At 52.2% G+C, this 22,163-nt stretch overlaps 1 protein-coding gene across 12 annotated transcripts in view; it reads left to right on the top strand.

Moving 5' to 3' along the window:
• The first annotated feature begins 243 nt into the window (after positions 1–243).
• Cacna1a (calcium voltage-gated channel subunit alpha1 A) overlaps positions 244–22,163 on the top strand; it is a 230,576-nt gene continuing 208,656 nt past the window's right edge. For 11 of the 12 annotated variants that reach the window (XM_052726793.1, XM_052726790.1, XM_052726787.1 and 8 more), the window contains exon 1: positions 1,635–1,934. In XM_052726793.1, coding sequence (XP_052582753.1) covers positions 1,636–1,934 — 299 coding nt within the window. In that variant the 5' untranslated portion in view covers position 1,635. Of the gene's footprint in view, positions 1,935–22,163 lie in introns of all 12 variants that reach the window. The other variant, XM_052726797.1, reaches the window with a different exon arrangement.

Below are 22,163 nucleotides of genomic sequence, written 5' to 3'. Positions count from 1 at the left end.
GCCCGGCAGCCCTGCCCAGCACGCTAGCACTCGGTGAGTGGTCTGCTCCTGGGAGCTCACAGGTGCTCCCGCCAGGGTCTCCAGGGCGGTTTAAACATTAACTTGGAACGGCCCCCTGCGACCCGCAGCCCTCCCAGAAGTGCCCCAAACCTTCCTTCCAGCTCGCAAAAATTGTCTTTTACTTAAAAGACCCACATTTGTTCAGCGACGGCCACCCACACCAGTCTCGAGACCAAGCCCTCGGTTCTTAACTTTCTTCCTTCCCGCTGGGCTCTAGGTAGCGACGCGGACCTCGGGTGGCAGGCAAGGTCCTCTGTGCGGGAGGACTCTGTCCCGACTTCCCCCTGCGCCCGGCCGCGCCTGCTCCCGCGCCGGTGATTGGTTGCGCGCGTCACCGGGTGGGTCTTGCTCCAGGGCACAGGGCCGAGGTCTAGCTCCGGCTGCTGACCGGGCAGCTCGCTCCTCGCACCTCTTCTTTCAGCGGAGCTGGGGGAGGGGGAGAGGAGGGAGGCGCCCGGGGGTGGGGATGCTGCCTGGCTCTGCCGCAGCCCGAGCCGCTGCCGAGCGGCGCGCACCGCCCTCCCTCGCTCGTTCGCTCGCTCTCTCGCCTCCTTCCCCCCGTGGGGAATTTTCAAGACTGCGCTGCTGCAATTTCCCCCCGGCCGAGGCTGCGCCGCGCCTGGCTGCGCGCACACACGCTTCCGCGCGCAGAGGAGCCGGCGGCTGCTGAATCAGGAGGAAAACAGATCGGCTTTTTTCAAAGCCGGGGACCAGCGGCTCCCTGACGCCTCCGAGCTCCGCCGCGCCCCTGCGCCCCGCTCCTCCGCCCCCCGCTCTCCAGCCGGGTTGGATTTGGGGGAGGGGCTGCAGCGTTTTCAGGAATTTTCTATCTTTCCAGATCTAGGAAAGTCAGCAAAACAGACGGACAGATCCTTCTCTGCCACCCTCCTCCTGTAGCAAAGACCTGGTTTTGGCTATTTATTATTTAATTTTCTTCTTCTTCTTCTTTTTTTTTTTTTCAAATGGGCCGAGCCCACGCCTTTAGCAAGATGCCAAGCTGACCCGGACCTCCGAGGAATTTGAAGCTTGTCGCTGCGTCCCGGGGAGGGGGGACGTCCTTCGCTTAGACTTCGCGTTTTAAAGGGGGTGTGCATTGGACCGTTGCTTTAAAAAAAAAAAAACTGATCTTTTTACACTATATATTTTTTAAACTGATTTTTTTTTTTAACTGAAAAAAATTTTTTCCTCTCCGGAGTGGGTGGCCGGGGATCGCCTGGATCGCGTCCCCGGTTATTTTTGCCGCGCCCCTCCCCCGCGCCCCGCCCCCGCGCCCTCCCCCGCACCCCTCCTCCCACCCGGGGTCACCGCCTCTGCCGGCATGTCCCGAGCCGCGCTCCCCGGCTCTGCCGGGCCGTCCCGCTCGTGAGCCCCCCGAGCCGAGGCCGGGCGCCGCCGCCCGATGGGCTGGGCCGTGGAGCGTCTCCGCAGTCGCAGGTGCAGCCGCCGTCCCCACAGCCCGGCCAACCTGAGCAGCGGCGGCGGTGGTGGTGGTGGTGGCGGTGGCCGTGGCTTCCGCAGCGCTCGCCGCAGCAACAGCAGCCGCCGCGTAACCCGAGGCCCTTTGCTCTTTGCAGAATGGCCCGCTTTGGAGACGAGATGCCGGGCCGCTACGGCGCAGGCGGAGGAGGCTCAGGGCCGGCCGCCGGGGTGGTCGTGGGCGCCGCGGGCGGCCGAGGAGCCGGGGGCAGCCGGCAGGGCGGGCAGCCCGGAGCGCAGAGGATGTACAAGCAGTCGATGGCGCAGAGAGCGCGGACCATGGCCCTCTACAACCCAATCCCCGTCCGCCAGAACTGCCTCACGGTCAACCGCTCCCTGTTCCTCTTCAGTGAAGACAACGTGGTGAGAAAATACGCCAAAAAGATCACGGAATGGCCATATCCTTTGCCCCAGCCCGGGCGGCTGCGCCTCCCCCCCTCCTCCTCCTCCTCATCTTCCTCCTCCTCCTCATCTTCCTCCTCCTCTCTTCCTCCTCCTCCTCCTCTTCTTCTTCCTCCTCTTCCTCCTCCTCCCTCTGCAGGGCTGAGAGAGAGAGAGAGAGAGAGAGACCTGGGGGCTGATGGGAGCTGGGGGGCTGCTCGGCGGCCAGGGGCAGGAGCTGAGGGCCCGGGAGCTGAGGGAAGCAGCCTCCCGGCCTGCTGGGCTGCAGCTGCAGAGCCAGCCTGCGAGTAGTTGGGAGGCTTGGGACTGGGGGAGTGAGTGGTTCCTTGCAAAGACCGAAGGTCTGGGTCTTGGGTCGCTCGGGGACACTGATGGGGGCTCTTCCAATGGGGTCTGACTTCCTCCGATGGCGCCCTAGCTGGGCCAGTGCCTGGACGCTTTAGGTTACAGGGTGGGAAAACCCACAAGTGGCCCCCCCATCAAATCTATAGAATAGGATCCCGACCCCTCAACCCTGGTGTTCTACTGGGAGCCTCAGGCCTAGGCATGGGACACCATGTGGCCTGGTGGTGCAGAAGTCATCCCAGGCTCAGCCAGTGGCTCTGGGTGGGCCGCCAGCTGCATCTGAGGATTGTCCTGTTTAGTGGTTTGGGGACTCTTCCTCTGACCCCGTGTGTACAAGTCCTGTTCCTTCTGTCACAGGTCAGAACCCCTTTAGCATTATCTTTTGGGGTGTAAAGAAACATAATCCCACCCACCCGGTGAGGCCCATGGCCTGGGAAGACCTGAGGTGGGTTGTTTCAGTATGAGAGGAGGCAGAAGGAAGGAGCAGTGGGGCCCCTTTGAAGGGCTGCTTGTGGACTTGGTTGGGTTTGGCTTCTAACTCCCTGGGAAGCTGGGAGGGAAGACCAAGAGGATCTGCCTCCATATGGACATCTTGGGCAGGTAGGCACCCCCCACCACACTCCCTTCCATGAAACGCTCAGAGGAAAAAGGCCAAGGGCCCCCTTTCCTCTGCTGAGGAGTGATTCGACACACAGTGCCCCTGATTTCTTGAAGTCCTCAGCTTCCCGTAAACCTGGAAGAGGGCTTGCTCAGCATCTGGGGAGATGCAGGCAGGCGCGGGTGGGTAGAGTAGAGGTTTCTCTGCCATCTAAGCATGACCCAGATTCCCGGTGTGGGGGGAGACACACCCTGCTCTCCAGGCTGGCTGGCCACCCTGCCATGCCCAAATGTACCTCTTTTCAGGCTCCAGTTCATTGAGGGCCAAAATTACATGGGCCGGGCAGGTGCCTCGACTTTGCCAGGGTCGCCAGCTCGTGTAAGGGGTGGGGCCCATCTCTGGCTGGGCCCTTTGGGCTGTTGGAGTCGCTGAAGAGCACGAATGGGTGCGTTCTCTTCTGGGGGCTCCAGATGGTCGGTTCCTGGGGCTGTGAAATTATACCAAGAGAGCATGAGGTTTTGGAGCAAGTGGTTTACTTGGAGGCTGGTGAAAATTAAGATCTGTGTAGTGGAAGGCCTCTTTTTGAGGGGTGTCTCTGTAACCACAATGTTATTGGTGCTTAAGATAGGTGCCAGAATTTGTCCCCCTGAATTCCTCCTTGCCAAGCTTGATCCTGAAGGTTGGCAGTGTGCCCTCCCAAACACTCCCAGCCCAGGAAAATGCTCAGAGGACATATGACTTTAGTACCCATACTGGAATGAGTAACTGGGGCTTGGAGGATGTCAGGGAATGAGAACATGCCTTCAGATGGTTCTAGGGGCTGACATGAGGAGAGACCACTGTACTGATGGGTTCCTGTTAAATGGCTTTCCCCCTCCTGCAGCCTTCCAAGAGGAAGCAGAGGAGCTGGGGAGCCCTTCTCTTGTCCTTAGCTCACCCCGTTCATCCTAGATCCGGCAGCTCTGAGAGCTGTAGGTGATGAGCCCTCACAAGAGGCGTAGCTCGCTGAGCCTGGGGCACCCTGAGAGCACTCCAGCCTTGTTTGGTGGCTAGCCCAGGCCTCACTTGCTCTGGGTAGCTTTGGAGTGAGTGTGTACAGTTTCCCGCCCTCTCTGTGTAGCTTCTGTTCCCCTTTTGGCCTGAAGAATTATACAGCCCCACTCCGGAAGGGGGCGCTTCCCATCCTAGGCCTAGCCAGTCTCCAAGCCAGGTCATCATGCATGGAGCTGCTTCCGGGAGGGGCAGGGAGGGAGGGACAGAGGACCTGAGGCCGTTCCATCAAGAAATTCAGGCCAGTGGGAGGAGAGAAAGCAGACTTGCTTGGGAGTCAAGACACCACAGAAAACACTGACTTAAAACAACAAAACAAAACCCAAATGCTATTGGCATTGAAAAAATAAACACTTAAGCAATTTCTCTAAACTTTTTTTTTTTTTTTTTTTTTGTTTTTTGTTTTTCGAGACAGGGTTTCTCTGTGCAGCTTTGCGCCTTTCCTGGGACTCACTTGGTAGCCCAGGCTGGCCTCGAACTCACAGAGATCCGCCTGGCTCTGCCTCCCGAGGGCTGGGATTAAAGGCGTGCGCCACCACCGCCCGGCCTCTAAACTTTTTTTTTTTTTTAATTATTATTTTTTGGGCGGGGCAGGGTCTCATGCAGTCCAGGCTTGCCTGTGTGATTGAGTTATCATGTGAGCCACCACACCCCAGTTTTATGCTGTGCTGGGGATGGAATCAGGGCCTCACACATGATGGGCAAGACCTTTACAGCTGAAATACATTCAGAACTTCTTAGAGTAAACTGTAGGATGCATACAGGCAAGTGTAAGAGTTGGGTCTGGCAACATTGATGGCCGCTCAGCCTCCAGGCCGAAAGACCTCCCTCTTCCCCTTCCTGGCCACACCACAACAAGATCAGCTGACCTCCCTGGTTCTTCTAACCTTTTGAGCCTCATGTAAACGGGATTGGAAAAGTATTCTTTTGTACCTGGCTTCTCTGTGTCTTTGAGATGTTTTCTCATGCTGCAGACGTGTTGAATATTATTGTGTGGTGGCCTTGTGGATGTTTTATCCTAGGTCCCTTAGAGGTGATCTCTTTATGGAGTTTCCCCTCTGAGCTCGTCTTTGAGTGGAACAGCCCCATGAGTTTTTGATGTGTGGTGCCCATTTTAGAAGTCTCTTTACTGAAGGTTGTGGGGCAATATGAAAAGTGATGTCTTTGCTGTCTGTGGAGGGGAGGGATTATAGGACTCTGGAGTTGACTGTGGCACTGGAGACTTCCTTCCACCTGCCAGGGCCAGTGTAGCTTTCTCTCCACATTGGGACAGTTTGCTACCTCAGTTCCATCCCTCTCTGTCTCCCAGCAGCTCAGGCTGGAGGCCAGTCGTGAAAAGTAAGAGTTGTTCTTGCATTCGGGTAAGAAATTCCGAGGACAATCTATAACCTGTCCTGTTCTCTCAGAGAGCTGCCCTAAGTGCATACACCTTTGCTCTGCGGCCCCACTCATTGGTAGTCTGACTGGAATATAAGAAGGGCCCTATGGCCTCCACAGAGCTAGGGTCTGTTGACTCCACAAGGGCCATCTCAGACTTCCTAGAGCGTCCCTCATGATGCCACCTGCTCCGTCAGATGTCAGTGTCGCCTTCCCGGTCCCCTTATGCTGTGTGCCGCCTCTGCACTGTGAGATTCTGACTCTTCCAGTGCTGGGCCCGGTCTGTGTGCTGACACATCCCTGTCCTCATCACACTTGTCCAAGTTTGCAGAAACTCAAGGAGCCCGGAGTCACCATGGAGTCAGGAGCCTGTGGCACAGGCTGATTGGCTCTCCTCCAGAACTGAGAAGTGTGATGAGACCCTCGAGAGATGTAACAGCACATAGTCAGACGCCTGGCCTGACCTGAAGCGTAGAATGTTCTGGACAGTTCTACCAAGGTGAAGGGATGTCCTGCATTATAGTTTTTTTTACTATATCTGCTTGCTAGGAATTCCCAGAGGGGAAATCTGGGAAATAAGAATTAGTCTGGCTTTGCCACTGGGAACTTTACTTCACGAAGGTATGATCCCTCATCCATAGTCTCCAAACCCAAAAATCTCTGAGAACCCCAAGATCTGCCCATCTGGAGGCAAAACCAAACAGGCTCAGAGACTGTAATTTTTTTTGAGGTGCTCATGCGTGCTAGGCAAGTGCTCTACTACTGAACCCCAAACCCCAGCTCCTTTGCAGCTACTCGGCAAGCATCAGGGTAGGTTTTGAAGCAGAAAAACTAGTGTGTTTAATGAGCCCCGCGCCCCACCAGGAATATTGCAGAGACCGGTGGGGGGGGGGGGGGGGCGAGCAGGCAGTGGTCTCCTGACTTAGCCGTGGTGTTACTTAGGATTTACTGACTTAACAGGAGGATGGAGAAGGGGCACACAGGTAATAGGTACCATACTCAGAATTCTGAATTGTGGTCCTATCCTGGGCTAGCAGTATATGGTCTGTTGACAGCTTGTGATACTGGGCAGCTAAACAACAAACAGCAGTGCCCGGTGACCAGTGACGGCAAGGGTGGTGGCGGATATGTGGGATACCAAGGGTGGCAGAGTTGATTGGGTGGTGTCCGTTTGTGGTGTCAGTGTTTCTTTAGACGTGGTTCTGCCATAAGCTGAGGAGCACCTATCTGGTAGTGATGCTGGGTCTCGACTTCATAGGGTTCATTTCATTAAAATTATAATTCTTGTGGTCATTCGCCTTGGGATGTGGTTCAGGACTCTGCCTTTCCATCCTGGAGCACTGCCACACACACACAGACAAGTCCCACTGTAGAGCCCATGTTGGTCTCGAACTCATGGCCCTGATGTCTCAGTCTCTAGAGAGCTGGTATTGTATCCATTTTGCTTCTGGGGAACCCCTAGCTGCCAGCTCAGGGCTTGGGGTCTCCAGGCCATCCCGACACACCCTGTTGACTTTTATCTTCCACTTGGAAAACAAGGTTGAGGAGGTGTGGTCTCTTTGTAGCTCTGTCTTCTGTGTGTACTATTAGGTGAGTTTTGACAGATGTGTGGGGCTGTGGGGCGAGCGTCCCATTTGACATAGGGAACAGCTCCATCTCCCCAAAATATCCCCTGTTCCTCTTCTGAGTCAGCACCTCACATCTCCAGTCTCTTATGACCTGCGACCTCATCTCCATTCTGTAGTTTTTCTTTTTCTAGAAGGTTCTGGAAATAGAATTGTACACTAGCTTTTTTTCCGCTTAAGTGCTATGGATGGAACCCGGGGCCTCCTGCGTGGTAGGTAAGAGCTCCACCACTGAGCTATAGCCCTAGCTCTTGAGATTTTGAGACCAAGTCTTTTGATCCATTGCAATGGATCAAATTGGGAGTTAGGCAGGGTTGGGAGATAGGCAGCAGTACTGAGCCTTCAGAGGCTGGCTTCACTCAGGTCTGAGGTAGCCTGAGCCTATCTCCACCTCCACCCACTGGATCCCCATCTCATTAGGTAGCCCAGACTGTCCTGAAACTCACTATGTACACCAGGTTGGCCTCAAACTCACAGATATCTGCCTGCTTCTGTCTCCTGAGTGCTGAGATTAAAGGCGTGTGCCACCCCACCCTTCAATATTGTCCCTTTTAATTGCTAAGCAGTACTCAGTGGATGGGCTACAGTTTGTCCCCTGTGTCCCAGCTGAAGGACATTTGGATGTCTCCAGTGTGGGCGATTACAAAGGGAGCGGCTGTCAATGCTGGTGTCTGGGTTTTATTGGGAACACTGGGGTGATATATTTCATTTCTCTTTGGTAAATATCCAGGGGTGGGATGGGTGGGTTTCCTGGTAGGAGCAGGCTTAACTTTGCAAGGGATGAGATGGCCAAACTGTCTTCCACAGTGGCTACACACAGGAGACTGTCCATTGTTACCTCTTGGACCTCAGGTCTTCGGCTCCAAATCATGGGAGGCCTCCGGGTGAGAGATCCGACACGGAGCTTCGTAGGAAGTGGTAAAAGTGGCTGTGTTAAATGCCACATGTGCGTGTGATCGAGGGCACTCTGCGCTCACCCTAGAAGGGGCAAAGTCAGGCTGTGTGGCTTCTCTCTTCTTTGTTACATTGGTGCTGTGCTGACAGTCACCTTAAATGTTTGTCGAGCGACCGCAAGAAAAGTCGGTCTTCACTTACAAGCAATCTGCTGCCACTACGATTTCCCTTGTGCTGACATTTCCATGTTTGGGATTTTCAGGGCAGAGGGCCTGGAGGCTGTGTGTGAGGCTGTTAAGCCAGGGAAGGTCTCCTAAGTGGTGCTTGGCAGTGGAAAACAGGGCCTTTGGAGATGGAAAGCTACCTACAGAGACCAGGGGCTACCTGCCAGGTGCTTGGGGCGTGCACCCCTGTTACCCGGGTCTCTGTAGAATTGAACGCACATGTACTTCGTCTGTAATGAAGCCCTGCTCCCATGCAGCTAATGCATTTCCAAGAATCAGCTCTGAGGAAGAGGCCATGCGTCCTGAAGAGGACAGACGGGGGAAGAAAACCCTTTAGGGGCTGGGGATGTGACTCAGCTGGTAGAGCGTTTGTCCGACATGCACAAGGCCCTGGGTTCCACCCCCAGCACTGAAGATCCCAGAGGGGATGGTTACATACCTGTGATCCCAGCACTCAGGAGGTGGAGGAGAAGGATCAGAAGTTCAAGTTCATCCCCGGATACACAGCCAGTTTGAGGCCAGTCTGGGCTGCATGAGACCCCGACTCAGACAAAGACAAACCTCAATAGAACAAAACAATAGCCAGACAATCCTTTGGCATGTGGGTAGACCTACCCTGAGTGTCAGACTCTCTGAAGCCACTCCAACTCTGGGGTTGGGGCCTCGGTTTCCACCCTTTGGGTGGTGAGGGGAGGGCTTCATCTTCAGAGGCTTTGGGGGTTGGGGGGAGATGCAGAGAAAATAACTGACATGCCAAGAAAGTCCCAAAACCTAAGAGCGGAACCCAGGGTCCTTCTGTCTTCGGTGCGCTGTTTTGTTGTGTGGTTTGTCCGCTTGTTTTTTGTTTTGTTTCTTTCTTGAGTTTGAGATGGTTTTGAATTCCATATAGAGCTGAGGTTTGCCATTGAAGTCCTTATCCTCCTGCCTCTGCCTCCTGAATGCTGGGATAATAGGCTCAGACTTCCACGCTCCACTTCCTGGTGTTGTGTTCCCAAGATGAGCCCATGTGGGTATGTCGGGCAGAACACTGCTGTTTTGAATATCCCTCAGACATCATGCATGCTTGGTTCTTTCTAGAAGCTTTCAGGGAAAAAGAAAAAAAATTCATGCCTGTTTGGCCCACTTTCGATTCCCATCGGTCTAAGATAAAATTACTTCCCTTCCGCTGCTCAGTCCCTTCCTCAGGGGTGACAGGGTGAGGGTTTGAACTGTGTAATTAGCTTCCTGGAGCCTCCTCCCACCCCTTGTCCTGTCCTTCAGAACTGCTCAGGAGACTGCTCAGAATGAGACCAAGGGCTCGGGCCACTTCTGTGGCCATTCCTAGGTGCGCATTGCAGACCCACCAGAAGAACACTGCTGAGATCTTGGGTTAGAATTTGGAAGCTTTCTTGGTGCGGTGGACCCACTTGTCTGGAGGGTCATGAGTTCAAGGTCAGGCTGGGCCCTCAGTGAGACCTTGTATAAGAAACCCAAACAAAACAAAGTATGTTGAATGCACCAGCCCAAACTCCCTGCTCTCTCTCTCCTGATTATCTAAGAGAGTGATGAACTCAAGGAATATTCTTGGGGATAGGGCAAGCAAGATAGGACGACCGTGTGAGCTGCCAGCCCTACTTGTCTGTCCTGGGTTTTTGAGATGCCCATCGGTTCTGGACAAACGAGGATGCTGGCCTCTTGATTGATTCATTCTTGTTTTTGGGTACTGGGGATTGAACCCAGGGCCTCAAATCCTATGGTGTGTGTGTGTGTGTGTGTGTGTGTGTGTGTGTGTGTGTGTGTGTGTGTATTCGTATGCACACATGAATGAAGTGGCTGTAGACGCCTGGGGACAACCTTGGATGTTGTTCCTCAGGTGCTGTTCACCTTATTTTTTGAGACAGTCTCTCTCCAGGGTCTAGGGTTCTCCAGTTAGGCCAGGCTGGCCTGTAAGCCCCAGGGAGGGAGTGGCCCGTTGTCTCCACCTCCCTAACATCAGGACTAAACACTACTACACTGGATTTGGTGTGAGTTCTGGGGACCAGATGCTTGTGCTGGGACTTCGCTGACTGAACCGTCCCCCCAGTTCAGTTTCAGGGCTTTACTCTTTCTAGGCTGGCGGGTTTTGTTTGCGGGTTTCTTAGTTTTGTTTTCTTTACTGTTTATTTAGAGTCAGAGTCTCACTAAACCACCTAAGCTAGCCTTGAACTTGTGATCCTCCTGCCTCAGCTTTCTGGGCACTGGAACAGCAGATGTGAGCCTCCACATCCAGCTCAGTGCTGCTTATTCATACCCAACAGAAAGGACAGGGTTTTATCCAGTGACAGAGGCCTGTCCAGGTGACAGTGACCTCCCTCTTAAAAGCCAAGTTGCTTTGTGAGGAGGCACACTGCTTCTGGAAGCTGCTGAGAGGGAGCCATGAGAGGCCATTGCCAGGAAGCCAGTGCTGACGTCAAGTTTGGTCATCTGGCTTCCATCAGGCATGGCTTGGTTTTTGTTCAGCACGGGTCTTGCTTTTACTATTTATTTCTTTATTTATGTATTTATTTAGTGAGTGTGGAAGCCAGAGGTCAACCTCCAGTGTGGTTCCTCAGGTCCCATCACTTTGTTTTCTAAGACAAGGTCTCTCATTTGACCTGGAGCTTTCCCAGGAGGACAGGCTGGGTGGTCAGTGAACCCCGGGGACCCTTCCGTTTCTACCTTCCTAGTGCTGGAGTGGCCAGCTCATGCCGCCACGCTTGGCTTTTGTGTGTGTTCTGAGGACTGAACTCAGGTCCTCAAGCTTGCAGGGCAAACACTTGACCGACTGAGCCATCTCTCCGACCCCCACCCCTCACCTTTCCCCCAGTGCTGGACATGGGAGCAGGGGCTTACCAATGCTCGCCATGTGCTCTACCACTGAGCAGCACACCAACACTCTTTTTTACCTCTTATTTTGAGAAGGGGTCTCACTCTTCCTGCCCTAGCTTCTGAGTATTGGGTCTTCAAAGTGTTTGGTAGTTGGTAAAACCTGCCACCAAGCTGCTCCCACCTCCAACCCCTGTAACTTTTGACACAGTCCAGCTTCGTCACGGTGTGCTCATGAGTGGCACTCACACTGCCAGGTGGCCTTTACACTCTGGGCCTTTGCATTTTATATGAATGAATGTATTAAGTGAACATAAAACTTAAACCAAGCTTTGGGGTGTGGCTCAGTGGAGAGCACGTGCTCCATGCTGGAGGCCCTGGATTTCATCCTTAGTGCCTCTCATCACTCCTAAATTAAGGGAGAGATGTTGGGGCCGAGCCTGCTCTTCGGGGTTAGTCAGTCTGGCCAGCCAAACTCTCGAGATCTTCACCTGTACAGTTGTCTGTCCTTTTAGACCTGGGGGAGGGGACTGTGAGGTTTGTACTTGCTGCTGTGGAGCCCATCTAGAGGAGACTGGATTAGGAGGGAGGGGGAGCAGAGAGGCTTGGACAGAGCCAGAACAGGTGGGGATGGGCAGGAGGCAGCCTGGCTGCAGACCCTCCCCCCATCCCTTACACCTGCTGCCTCAGGCTTCTTGTTTGCTCAGCGAGGGCAGGGCTCCTTTGTCCAAGGAACTGCACAAGGGATAAAGATAGGAAGGTGGTGTGAACAGTCTCGGTTTAAAAAAAAAAAAAGTAGAATCCCATGATCTGAAGACAGACATGGTATTAATCAATTGTGGTAACTCCTCGGCACCTCTAGGGTCTGAATACATGTTATTACATTTGCTGATGTTACTCATTTCATTTGGGGATGGATTCCCGGGCCTTGTACACACTAGGCCAGGACTGTGCTACTGAGCCACGCTCCTGAATTGGAAAAAACGGACTTCTCCCCATGGTCCACTCCCTGTCCCAAGCTCTCCAAGGTGATCAGTCATTTGAATTGAACTATGAGCCACTATATGGGTGCTGGGAACTGAACTCGGGTCTTCTGCAAGAGCAACAAGTGCTCTTAGCCAATGAGCATCTCTCCAGCCTCTGCACTCTGCTTCTGCGCTTCATTTCTGGTGCACACAGCTGCAGGTCATTTACCCTTTTTCTCCGCTCTCATGTTCTGGGTGAGTTCAGCCATTTGTCCATCCTTGGTGATGTACATTCGGGATATTTCCAGTCTGATGTGACTCTGTCTCTCTTGTTTTAAGGAGCAGTGCTGATGTGATGAGTGGATACTTTCTGAGTCAGGGAATGAATGAATTCAGGATGTCTTTTTGAGTCTCTGCATGGGCATCAAGTCTCAGCTGGAATCAGCTGAGAGCTGCCAGCGTTTAGAGGGCACCAGCCACCACACGGGCTGGTCTTAAGCATCCTCATAGTCCACGAGTGTTTCTTCTGCAAGACTGGGTCATTCAGTCAGCCCCACGCCCACCTGCGTACGTGGGAACCCATGGTTTGGGCCTGGGTGGTGATGTGGCTGAAGGAGGAGCTTAGGGACAGAGTGAGGGCTTGCTTGAGTCCTGTAGTGGCTGTGGCTCAGACTCCAGCTCTGGCTGGGTGACCTCACGTGACTCACCTGTACTCTGTCTTTTGTCTTCTGCTGCCACTGAGTGTGCAAACTGGGGTTCATGTGCAGAAGCTTAATCCTCAGCACAATGGGGTTGGGAGGCGAGCTGTGTAGGGTAATTAGGGTAGAGGTGGAGGCGTGGCTTAGACATTGAGTTCTGGCCCAGAATCCTCCAGTGAGGGGCTGGGATGTGGCTCAGAGTTAGAGACCCTGCCTAAAATTCTTCCATTAGAAGCTGGGAAGAGACTCAGTGGCAGAGTACCTCCTGCCTAGGATCCCCAAATGAAGGATTAGGGTCGTGGCTTTCTGAGTGGAGTGCTTGCTCTGGAATCATCCCATGTGCAGCAAAGACAGAAACAGTGATCCGGTCCTGAAAGTTCTGCCCTTCTTTCTGAGTGGCTGATGCTGCTGTCGGGGTACTAGGCTCCCAGCGACAGGACGGCTCTCCCGCAGCTCCTCAGCCCTCTCTGGCTCGCTCTCTTGCCATTCTGCTCTCTGCCATGGGATGATGCGGCGTGATGACCCTCATAGATGTGCCTTGATATTGGGCTCCAAACCTCTGAGAAATGCATTTATTTTCTTTATACGTTACCCAGCATGTGATAGCCCATTGCAACATCACACAGTGGCCTAAAGGCACCGCTCAGTCTATGTATCAGGATTTTAATGGCTCTCATCTTGGATGACTGACTGACTGATGCCTGCATGAGTGCATGTGGTGCTTTCTGTGGTGGGCAGCACTCAGCATAATGGACTTTTCGCAGGGAGAAACCTTGTGCATGATGGATGTGTTTGGGCTTCTCTGACCCGGTGCTTGGATTAGTGGACGCCACATAGTAGGTGCTCCATGTGTCTCTACTCTCCCCTGGCACCTCTCATCTTATTTTTTGGCTTCTATGCTGTGCTCATCCACTGTTGCTTCAGGATCTAAGCTGAAGGGAAGGCAGCTACAGTCTTCTTTTCTTTTCCCCAAGTGCTGGAGAAGGAGCCCGGCACCTCCCGCACATGCTCCACCACCAAGTTTTACGCCAGACCTTGCTGAGTGGTAATACTAGAATCTCTCAGTTCCCAAGCCCAGGCCAGATTTCCCCACCTCTCAGCCATCTGTTTGTATGTTCCTAATCATCTCCCTCCCGTTCCCTGTGACCTAATGCCAGACTCTCCTCACCCCCCACTGTTCCTCCTTCCTCTCCACATCCTTTCTCTGTAGCTCACCCTGCCCCTGTGAGTGCCTCTTTTCAAGGTATTTGACACTTCAAAACCCTAAGAACAGACCATCTTCTGCAAGGGTGTTACAAGGCTTCAAACTATTTGGGCATTGAAGAAATGGGAAAGAGTTGGAAAGGTTTGTGGCCTTTAACTGCTCTTGCAAGTTTTTTGAGTGTGAACTTTTGACAATTCCATCTGTTTTTAATCACACTGAAGTGGTTTCTCTTGTGGATCATGGCTGCATGGCTTGGGGGTCTGTGCGGTTATGTTGAATGAGTGCGTTGATGGATGGACAGTGTCCTGGTGCTGTGATAAAACACCATGACCAAGGCAGCTTCGAGAAGGAAGTGTTTATTTGGGCTTACTGTTCCAGAGGAATGAGTCCATCATGGCAGGGAGGCCTGGCAGCAAGCACCTGGCATGGCAGCAGGAACAGGAAGCTGAGAGGATACATCTTCAGATATAAGCACGAGGAAGAGAGCAAGATGGAAGCAGAGCAAGCCCACCCACTCTCAAAGCCCACCCGCCCCCAGTGGTGTACTGCCTCCCGCACGGCTGCATCACCTAAACTCCCCCAACAGTGTCACACACTGGGACCCGAGTGTTCAAAAACGGAACCCACAGGGATCATCCTTATCCAGAGTACCATAGACAGGTGCATGGATGGATGAACAGACAGATGTACAGTGGATGGATGGATGGATGTTGGGTGGTCAATGAGCAGATGAATGATGGTTGGATGGACAGGTGGTTGTGTGGATGGATAGGTGGGTCAATGGATGGATGAGTGGATGGAAGGATGGATGAGTAGATAGAAGAGTGGGTGGATAGCTGGACGGTGGCAGAGCACACCTTTAATCTCAGCACTCAGGGGGCAGAGGCAGGCAGATCTCTGTGAATTCAAGGCCATTCTGGGCTATAGAGTGAGTTCCAGGAAAGCCTTCAAAGCTACACAGAGAAACTCTGTCTCGAAAAAAAAGAAGAAGTAGAGTGGGTGGATGGATGGATGGAGAGTAGATAAATGGGTAGATGGATTGATGGGTAGATAGATGGGTGAGTGGATGGATGGATGGATGGATGGATGAATAGTGGATAGAGAGTAGGTAGATGGGTGGATGGATGGATGGATGGATGGATGGATGGGTAGATAGATATGGGTGAGTAGATGGGTAGATAGGTGGGTGGGTGAATGGATGGAGAGTAGATAAATGGATGGGTGGATGGATTGGTGGATGGATGGGCTGGTGTGAGGATTATTATGTGCATGGATGAGTAGATATGCTGAAGGGATTACACTCAAAGGTGAAGAGGTGAGAGGACAGTGTATGGGTGTTTGTTGGATGTCAGAGCATAGTCAGGGCAAGATCTGTGTGTGGTCTCTGACATGTGCTCTTCTAATGACTTGGGATCATGCCATACTGTTTCTGCCCTGCTGTGCCTTCTCCAGTACCAACCCACTCTTAAGTGCTTCTTCTGGAAGTCCAGTAAGCTTGTGTGTCTGTCATGCTTCTCTAACGAGGCTGCTCCTGAGGGTCAGAGGAGAGCATGCGCTTGTCACTTCCTGCACCGTGACACCTGCGAGTGTCATGGGACGCTGTAGGGAAGGCTAACAGCGTTGTTGACAGAGGTTATTAAAGTCTGGAAACATCTCATCTGTTTGTTTCAGCCATGGGACTGAAAGTGGAATCCCTTGGCTGTTGCAGTATGGGTGGGAAAGGGTGACATGAAGAGGTGAGTCAGTTGGGACCATGTCTCCTCCAGGGACCAAGGAAATGCCTCAAGTGGTTACCCAGCATCCAGAATGCACAGACCACAGAGCTGCAGAGTCCTGTGAGGCGTTGCGGCCTGACCCCTGTTGTGTCTTTGGTCTCACTCTTGCATTCTGCTCCTTCACTCTGTCCCGTAGACCCAGCCAGTTTGCATAATGGCGTCCACTCCACCCATGTCACTTCCTACAAGTCTCCCATAGATAGCTCCTTCCCAGGTCACCTACTCCAAGAGGCCCAACTTCTTACTTATGGAATATCTAATGCACAAAGAAGAATATGAAATCTGTAGACATTCCCCCATGCACAAAGAACTCCCAGGATGCTTTGATCCATCTCATTCCATACCTTTTTATGGATACAGAGTTCTGAGTACAATTCCATGTCATCGGAACACATCAGACCACCATGTCTGGTTTAGCAGGTTGTACACTGAACAGAGGTAGCAGAACACACGCCAGAGGCATCACAGAGCTGTGTATTTGTTGATGGAACTTAAGAGTCTTGCTCTAACAAATTGAAGATATTTTGACAGCTTTTGACAGATGGGCTTAACAACTTGAGAAAGGGGCGTCTTGTTTAAATTCTCACAGCGGTGCTGTGTGCATTGGCAGAAACCCCAGAAAAGGTTTTTGTTAATATCTGGTGATGTTCTGCTTTCTGGGGTGTGGAGAGCCTCCTGCCACTGTCTCCTCGGTCAGACTGTTCTAAACAACACCGCAGGGAACAGCTTTGGGATGAGGCTCTGTCCGTGGTGCTGATACATTCTCAGTGGTATTCATGTCTCCACACCCAAGACTCGTTACCACTGCCTTTGAATCTGTGGAAGGGGTTTTGAGGTAAGGTAATTAGCAATTTCAAGATCTGGATGGTGCAGAGAAAGGAAAGATAACATCTGGAAACTGTCATGTAAAGCTGCACTTTTGAACTTGGGGTGATACTAACTGCCAATATCTAGAGACATTTTTGATTGCCACAGATGTGGGTGGTGGGGTTGGATGTTGCTGTTACCCGAGTAGGAGCCAGAAATGTTTTTGAAGCACCCTAAAATGCCCAGGACAGCCCTGCCAGTGAAGAGTTCCTCATTCCAGGAAGCTAGGAAAACAGACAGAGAAACCCTGATGCCTTGGGCTACTTTGAAGGAAGTGGGTGGATTTAGGATTTTTGGGTGACTTAAATTTCATTTACAGCTTTTCTTCCCTGCTGGGTGTCTAAGCCAGTTTTCTGTGAACTTCAGATCTTACACGATCAGCAACAAGCCTGCTACCAACAGATCCGCTGATATAAATATAGATGAGTGTGTGGAAGAAGGTCTCAGCTGGAGCTGCAGGATGTGGGAATGGAAGCTGCTGGGGCTTCTCCTTTGCTTGCTGCCTCATTCTGTTGCCCAGCTCCCAAGTCGTGCCTTGCTTTCTTAGGTTCCTGGTTTGGACATCTCCAGTGTCAACTGTGGTTCTGGGGTCCCTTCCTTCTGTCACCAGGATGCACTGTAGGCATCCCCAGGAGGCAGAGGCATGGAGTGATGAGGGTTGAGATTCCAGGAAAAGCATCTTCATTCAGGCAGCCATCTGCTTTTACTGAACACCTACTGTGTGCCACTGAGAGGGATGAGATGGGGCCCTGTGAGCCTTGTATTTTACTCCGCAGGAAAGGACACAGTCTTGTCTCATTCCCCTGCCCCAACACGCCTTACACCTTCGACTGTCTGACGTAGGTAGGGTCATGTATTGTCTCTGCATTGAGACTGGATGCTTTTTCCATAAGCACCAGTCAGGGTGCCTGGGCGAACATGTCTGTTTCCCTGTTCCCTTAGGTAGATTCCTGGAAGTGACATGGCTAGCTCATTTTCAACAGTGTTCTCTGTTAGAAGTAGAGTGTAGGTAGGGGCTGGAGATGATAAAGTGTTTGTTCAAAACATGGACCTGAGTTAGAATCCTACCACCCAGGTAAAAAGCCATGGTGTGGTGTGTGCTTATAATCCCAGCACTGGGGAGGCAGTGACAGTCAGATCCTTGGGTCCTGCTGGCCAGCGTAGCCTTGTTGATGAGGTCCAGGCCGATGAGAGATGCTGTTTGAAAGGGAGCAGACAAGGCTCCTGACTTGTACATGCTCACACGTGAATTTAAAAAAGAAGGAGGTGGTGTATGCATCTCATTTTGCTCCAGCTAACAACACACAGAATGTGGTTCAAATCCCTACAGGTTGTTTGTGTGACTTTGGCTCTGTGTCCTCAGGAGCAGTCTGTGCAGAGGTCTCGAGAGATGGAACTGGGTTGTGTAGAGGCTACCAGATTTTGCACTTGGCTTTTGGGATTGAGACTGTCCATCACCGTGATGTAGGGCATGGAAGGAAGCACAGACTCCCTGTGTTCAGATCCCAGCTCTGTTCCCCAAATGATACCCATGTCATTTTGACAAAGTGCCTTTGGCCCTGAGGTCCTGCAAAAAGGGGTGCCCCATGAATGTTCAGAACAACATAAGGCCCAAAATGGGTGCTGGGTTCTGGTTTGTGTGTTACTGTTACAGATGCTGGCTTGGCGAGGAGTGCAGAGCTGTGTGTGTGCTCCTTGTAGCCTGGGGGGGATAACAGCTCCCAGAGGAAAGCAAGCTCTTCCAGACCCCAAATGGCCTGGTCTCCTGTAAATGACCAACTAGGGTCTGTACCACACCCTAAATTCCAGAACTTGGATTGTTGAAACTGAACTACGTCCTTCTGGTGTGACATGTGGTGTGTGTTGGAGCAGAGAGGCTGGAGTGGGCTACAGAAGAGCCAATGCAGCAACAGCAGCGGAGGTCCTCACACGCCCTCCCAGAGAGGCAGCGGGCCCCCCAGACCCTCAGGAGACCCACACACCCTTCTGTGGCGTGTGATCTTGGGAGTGCTAGCACAGGTGGAGGGTAAACCAAGGGTGCTCCTGAGTTTACTGTGGTCACGCCCACGATGGGGTAGGGATTGATGACGTGGCTGCCTTGGCTTCACCGTTGTCCTGGTGTCATTTCTGTGGCTGTGGTAAAATTCCTGACTAAAAGTTTAGGAGAGAGAAGGTTTGTTTGGCTCACACTTCCCCAGTAGCGTCCATGTGGGGAAGCCACAGAGGCAGGAGCCGGAGACAGCCGGTCATACCACATGGACTGTCAGGAGCAGAGAACTGAATGCACCCATGTTAAGTACCAAGCTAGCTTTCTCTACTCATAGACAGCCCAGGGTCCCAACCCAAGGGTTGGTGCCACCTGCAGTGGCCTGGGTCCTCCCACGTCAGCTAACAATCAAGGCAACCCCCCATAGACATACCAGAGGCCAGCCTCTCCAGACAGTTCCTCAGTGGAGATCCTCTTTCCAGATGATTCCAGGTTATACCAGGTTGACAGTTCAAACCAACTGGCACAGCCATGTCCCTGTTAGTCACCAGATGGACGCGGTTCGGCAGGTGGACTCGGGCAGACCCTTCCTTTAATTTGTCACTGCCCTCTGTGCCTGGGGTGAATGGATGTTTCTTTCCATCCCCCAGGATCTTGTGACATGGATGAAAAGCAGCTGGGCCGTTTCCCTCACCCCTGATGGCGATCCTTTCCTCAGCCCCTGCCCTTCCTCTGTTAAGATGTCACTTGATCGTTGATGGCAAGGGAGGGCATGGGTGGGTTGTTGCCAGCACAGTCTCTTCACGGAGGACTGTGAGGAGTGCCTGATCCCACCTTAGGCTTCGTGTCAGCCCCAGGGAGTGTTGTGGTGGCTTCTGCCCTGTGTAATAAATGTGCTTGCAGTAACCAGCAGAGAAGCCATGTGGGACTGTGATGCCCAGGGGGGACTAAAGCCCAGTGTGGGAAAATGCTCGTATTTCGCCAGGACACCTGTGTCCTAGTGAGGACAAAGCAGAGTAAGGGACAGAGTGCAGGGCAACTAGGACAAGATCCCTTCCCATCTGTGATGACCTTTGAGAACCACTTAACCTCAGTGACTCAGTTTATTGATCTTTAAAATGGACAGAAGAGGAACGTCCTCTGTGGTAGGGTGACAGCTGCATTTTTGAAACACCACACCAGACTGGCAAGTGGTCCTTCTTCATCTTCCCTTTATGTCGTACTTAGACTCAGACACAAAAATGAAGGCGCATAGCCACAGACACAAACATCCCTGTCCAGGGTTGCTGGCATCAAGCTGCAGAGGGAGCTGCACCGAGGAGCAGAGGGACAATGCACAGTTGTGCTCACAACAGAAAACATGGGGCATCATCCGGAAGATTTGAAAGTACTAGTGTCTAGTCAGCTAGTGCACGCCAGTCATCCGGATCGCAAGAGGCTGAGGTAGCGAGTAAGGGTAGAGTGGGGCTTGCAGTCAAGAGTTCCAGGCTGACCTGGGCTACATAGCAACACTATGACATGACATAGCATGTAAGTGTGATAAAATGTAACGTATAGAACAATATGATAGCATAACAACAATGTAACAAAAACAGTAGACAGAACAGCAAGTGACAATGTGTCATGATAGTGTAGCAACATAACAGAACGGTCTGGACCTTCCAAAATGCTCATGCCACAGCCCTTCTCCAACCCATACAGGGTCTCGTTCTGTAGCCCAGACTGGCATTTAACTCATGAGCCCCGCCTCAGCATCTCCAGTTCCAGGATTTCACATGTGTGCCATCACACCTAGGTTTATGGTACGTTCGTCATCTCCCGGGGGTCTAGGTTGGCAGTGAACTGGGAATGTGGGTGGAAGCTGGAGCTGAGACCTTGGGACGGCCACTGGCCCTCTCTGAGCCAGAAGCTCCTTCTCTATAAAACTGGGGGTCTGCTGGCTCCTCCCTGCCAGTCTGTGAAAGGAGTGTGAAGGAGCGATTCCAAGGGCTGAGTGGGCTGCCTGGATACAGACAGCAAGTACTCCCACATGTATGAGTACTTTTTGTTGTTTTGAGACAGGGTCTCACTGTGTAGCCCTGACTGATCTGTGTAGACCAGGCTGGCCTCAAACTCACAGAAACCTGCCTGCCTCTGCTTCCCATGTTCAGAATTAAGGCATGGCTGTCACAACCCCAGTGAGCTCATTGCCTGGACTTGGCAGCTAAGAGTTGGAACATTGGGAGTGTTAACTCCTTAGGAAATAACCTCTGGGTTTTTTAAAAGACAACTGTTTAGGTAAAGATTGATTCCCAGTACCCATTTTAAGCAACTCATATCCACCTATAGATCCAATTCTAGGGTATTAGATGCCTCTAACATTCAGCCTCTAGCACCTGCATACATGTGTACACATAGTTACACACACATGTGCATAACTTTAAATATATAAAAAGGAATAACAGAAAAGAAAATTGGGTCAGGGCCAGCAGGATGGCAGTGGAATAAAGAACTTTGCCTATAAGCCTGATTACCTGAGGTCGGTCCCCGGAGCACGTACAGGTGTAAAGGGAGAGACGATTCCACAGAGTTGTCCTCTGTCTTAGTCATTGTTCTGTTGCTGTGAAGAGACAACATGGCAAAAGGCCGCTTGTAAAAGAAAGCATGCAGTTAGGCGCTCGCTTACCGTTTTAGATGGTGAGTCCACGGTCATTATGGTGAGAAACAGGCAGGCATGGCGCTAGAGCAGTAGCTGAGAGCTTACATCTGATCCACAAGCTCATGGTGAGAGAGAGACAGAGACAGACAGACAGACAGACAGACCCACACACACACAGAGAGACAGAGACAGATACAGAGAGAGAGACAGAGACAGAGAGACAGACACATATACACACACAGAGAGACAGAGAAAGAGAGACAGACACACATATACACAGAGACAGAGAGACAGACAGAGAGAGAGAGAGCAAGAGAGCGCAGGCCTAGCAGAAGCTTTTGAAAACTCAGAAGCCCACGCCCAGTGGGACACCTCCATCAAGACCACTCCTCCTAGTCCTTCCCCAGCAGTCCACCAACTGGAAACCAGACCTTCGAATATATGAGTCTAGGGGGCGTCAGCTCATCCAAATCACCACATTCCCCAAACTCAGCATGCATGCTGTGTCACCCGCACCCCAAATAATAAATGAAAACTAAGAAATTGAGCAAAAATGCACACGCCATCACACCACTGTTAACTTTTCTTTTGTGGTGCTGGGGACCAGAGCTTATGCATGCCAGGCTAGCCCTCACAGCAGGCTTCATCAGCAGTTCTCAAACGAGCGGTTTGTTAGCATTCCTGACATGCTGTGCCACCCTCACCTCTACTGAGCGTCAAGACATTTTTTTCATCACCCCAGAAGGAACCCTCTTGAGCTCCTTGTTCTAATTGCTGGTGACAGCCTGTGTTCATAGAATGGGCCCTAAGTTTATGTTTCCAGTTTTGGGGGTCTGGAGGCCCCTTCTCTGATAGATGATCTTGGCATTCAAGTGTGGCTGTGGGGATGCCCAGCTTCCTGCCCACCTGGGTCTCTGTGTGTCTCCAGAGTGCTCAGGCAGCCGGTGCGGTGCCGTCCCCTCTAAGCCTGGTCCCCACCTGCAGTCTCTGCTAATCAGAGCAGCAGGTGCACAGTCGGCCCTCCGGGGTGGCCACACGCCGGATTCATCTCGGCCGGATGTCTCCCGTAAATATTTAATAAACAAGACCTACAACTGGCCATGCTGAGAATGTTTGATAGTAAAGTTAATGAGGGGATGAGAGTGGCAGGTGGCC

The sequence above is a fragment of the Peromyscus californicus genome, unplaced genomic scaffold (assembly GCF_007827085.1).
Source record: "Peromyscus californicus insignis strain IS unplaced genomic scaffold, ASM782708v3 Scaffold_8__1_contigs__length_139910024, whole genome shotgun sequence".
In the NCBI taxonomy this organism is placed as follows: Eukaryota; Metazoa; Chordata; class Mammalia; order Rodentia; family Cricetidae; genus Peromyscus; species Peromyscus californicus.
This window is presented reverse-complemented; position numbering and strand designations above follow the sequence as displayed.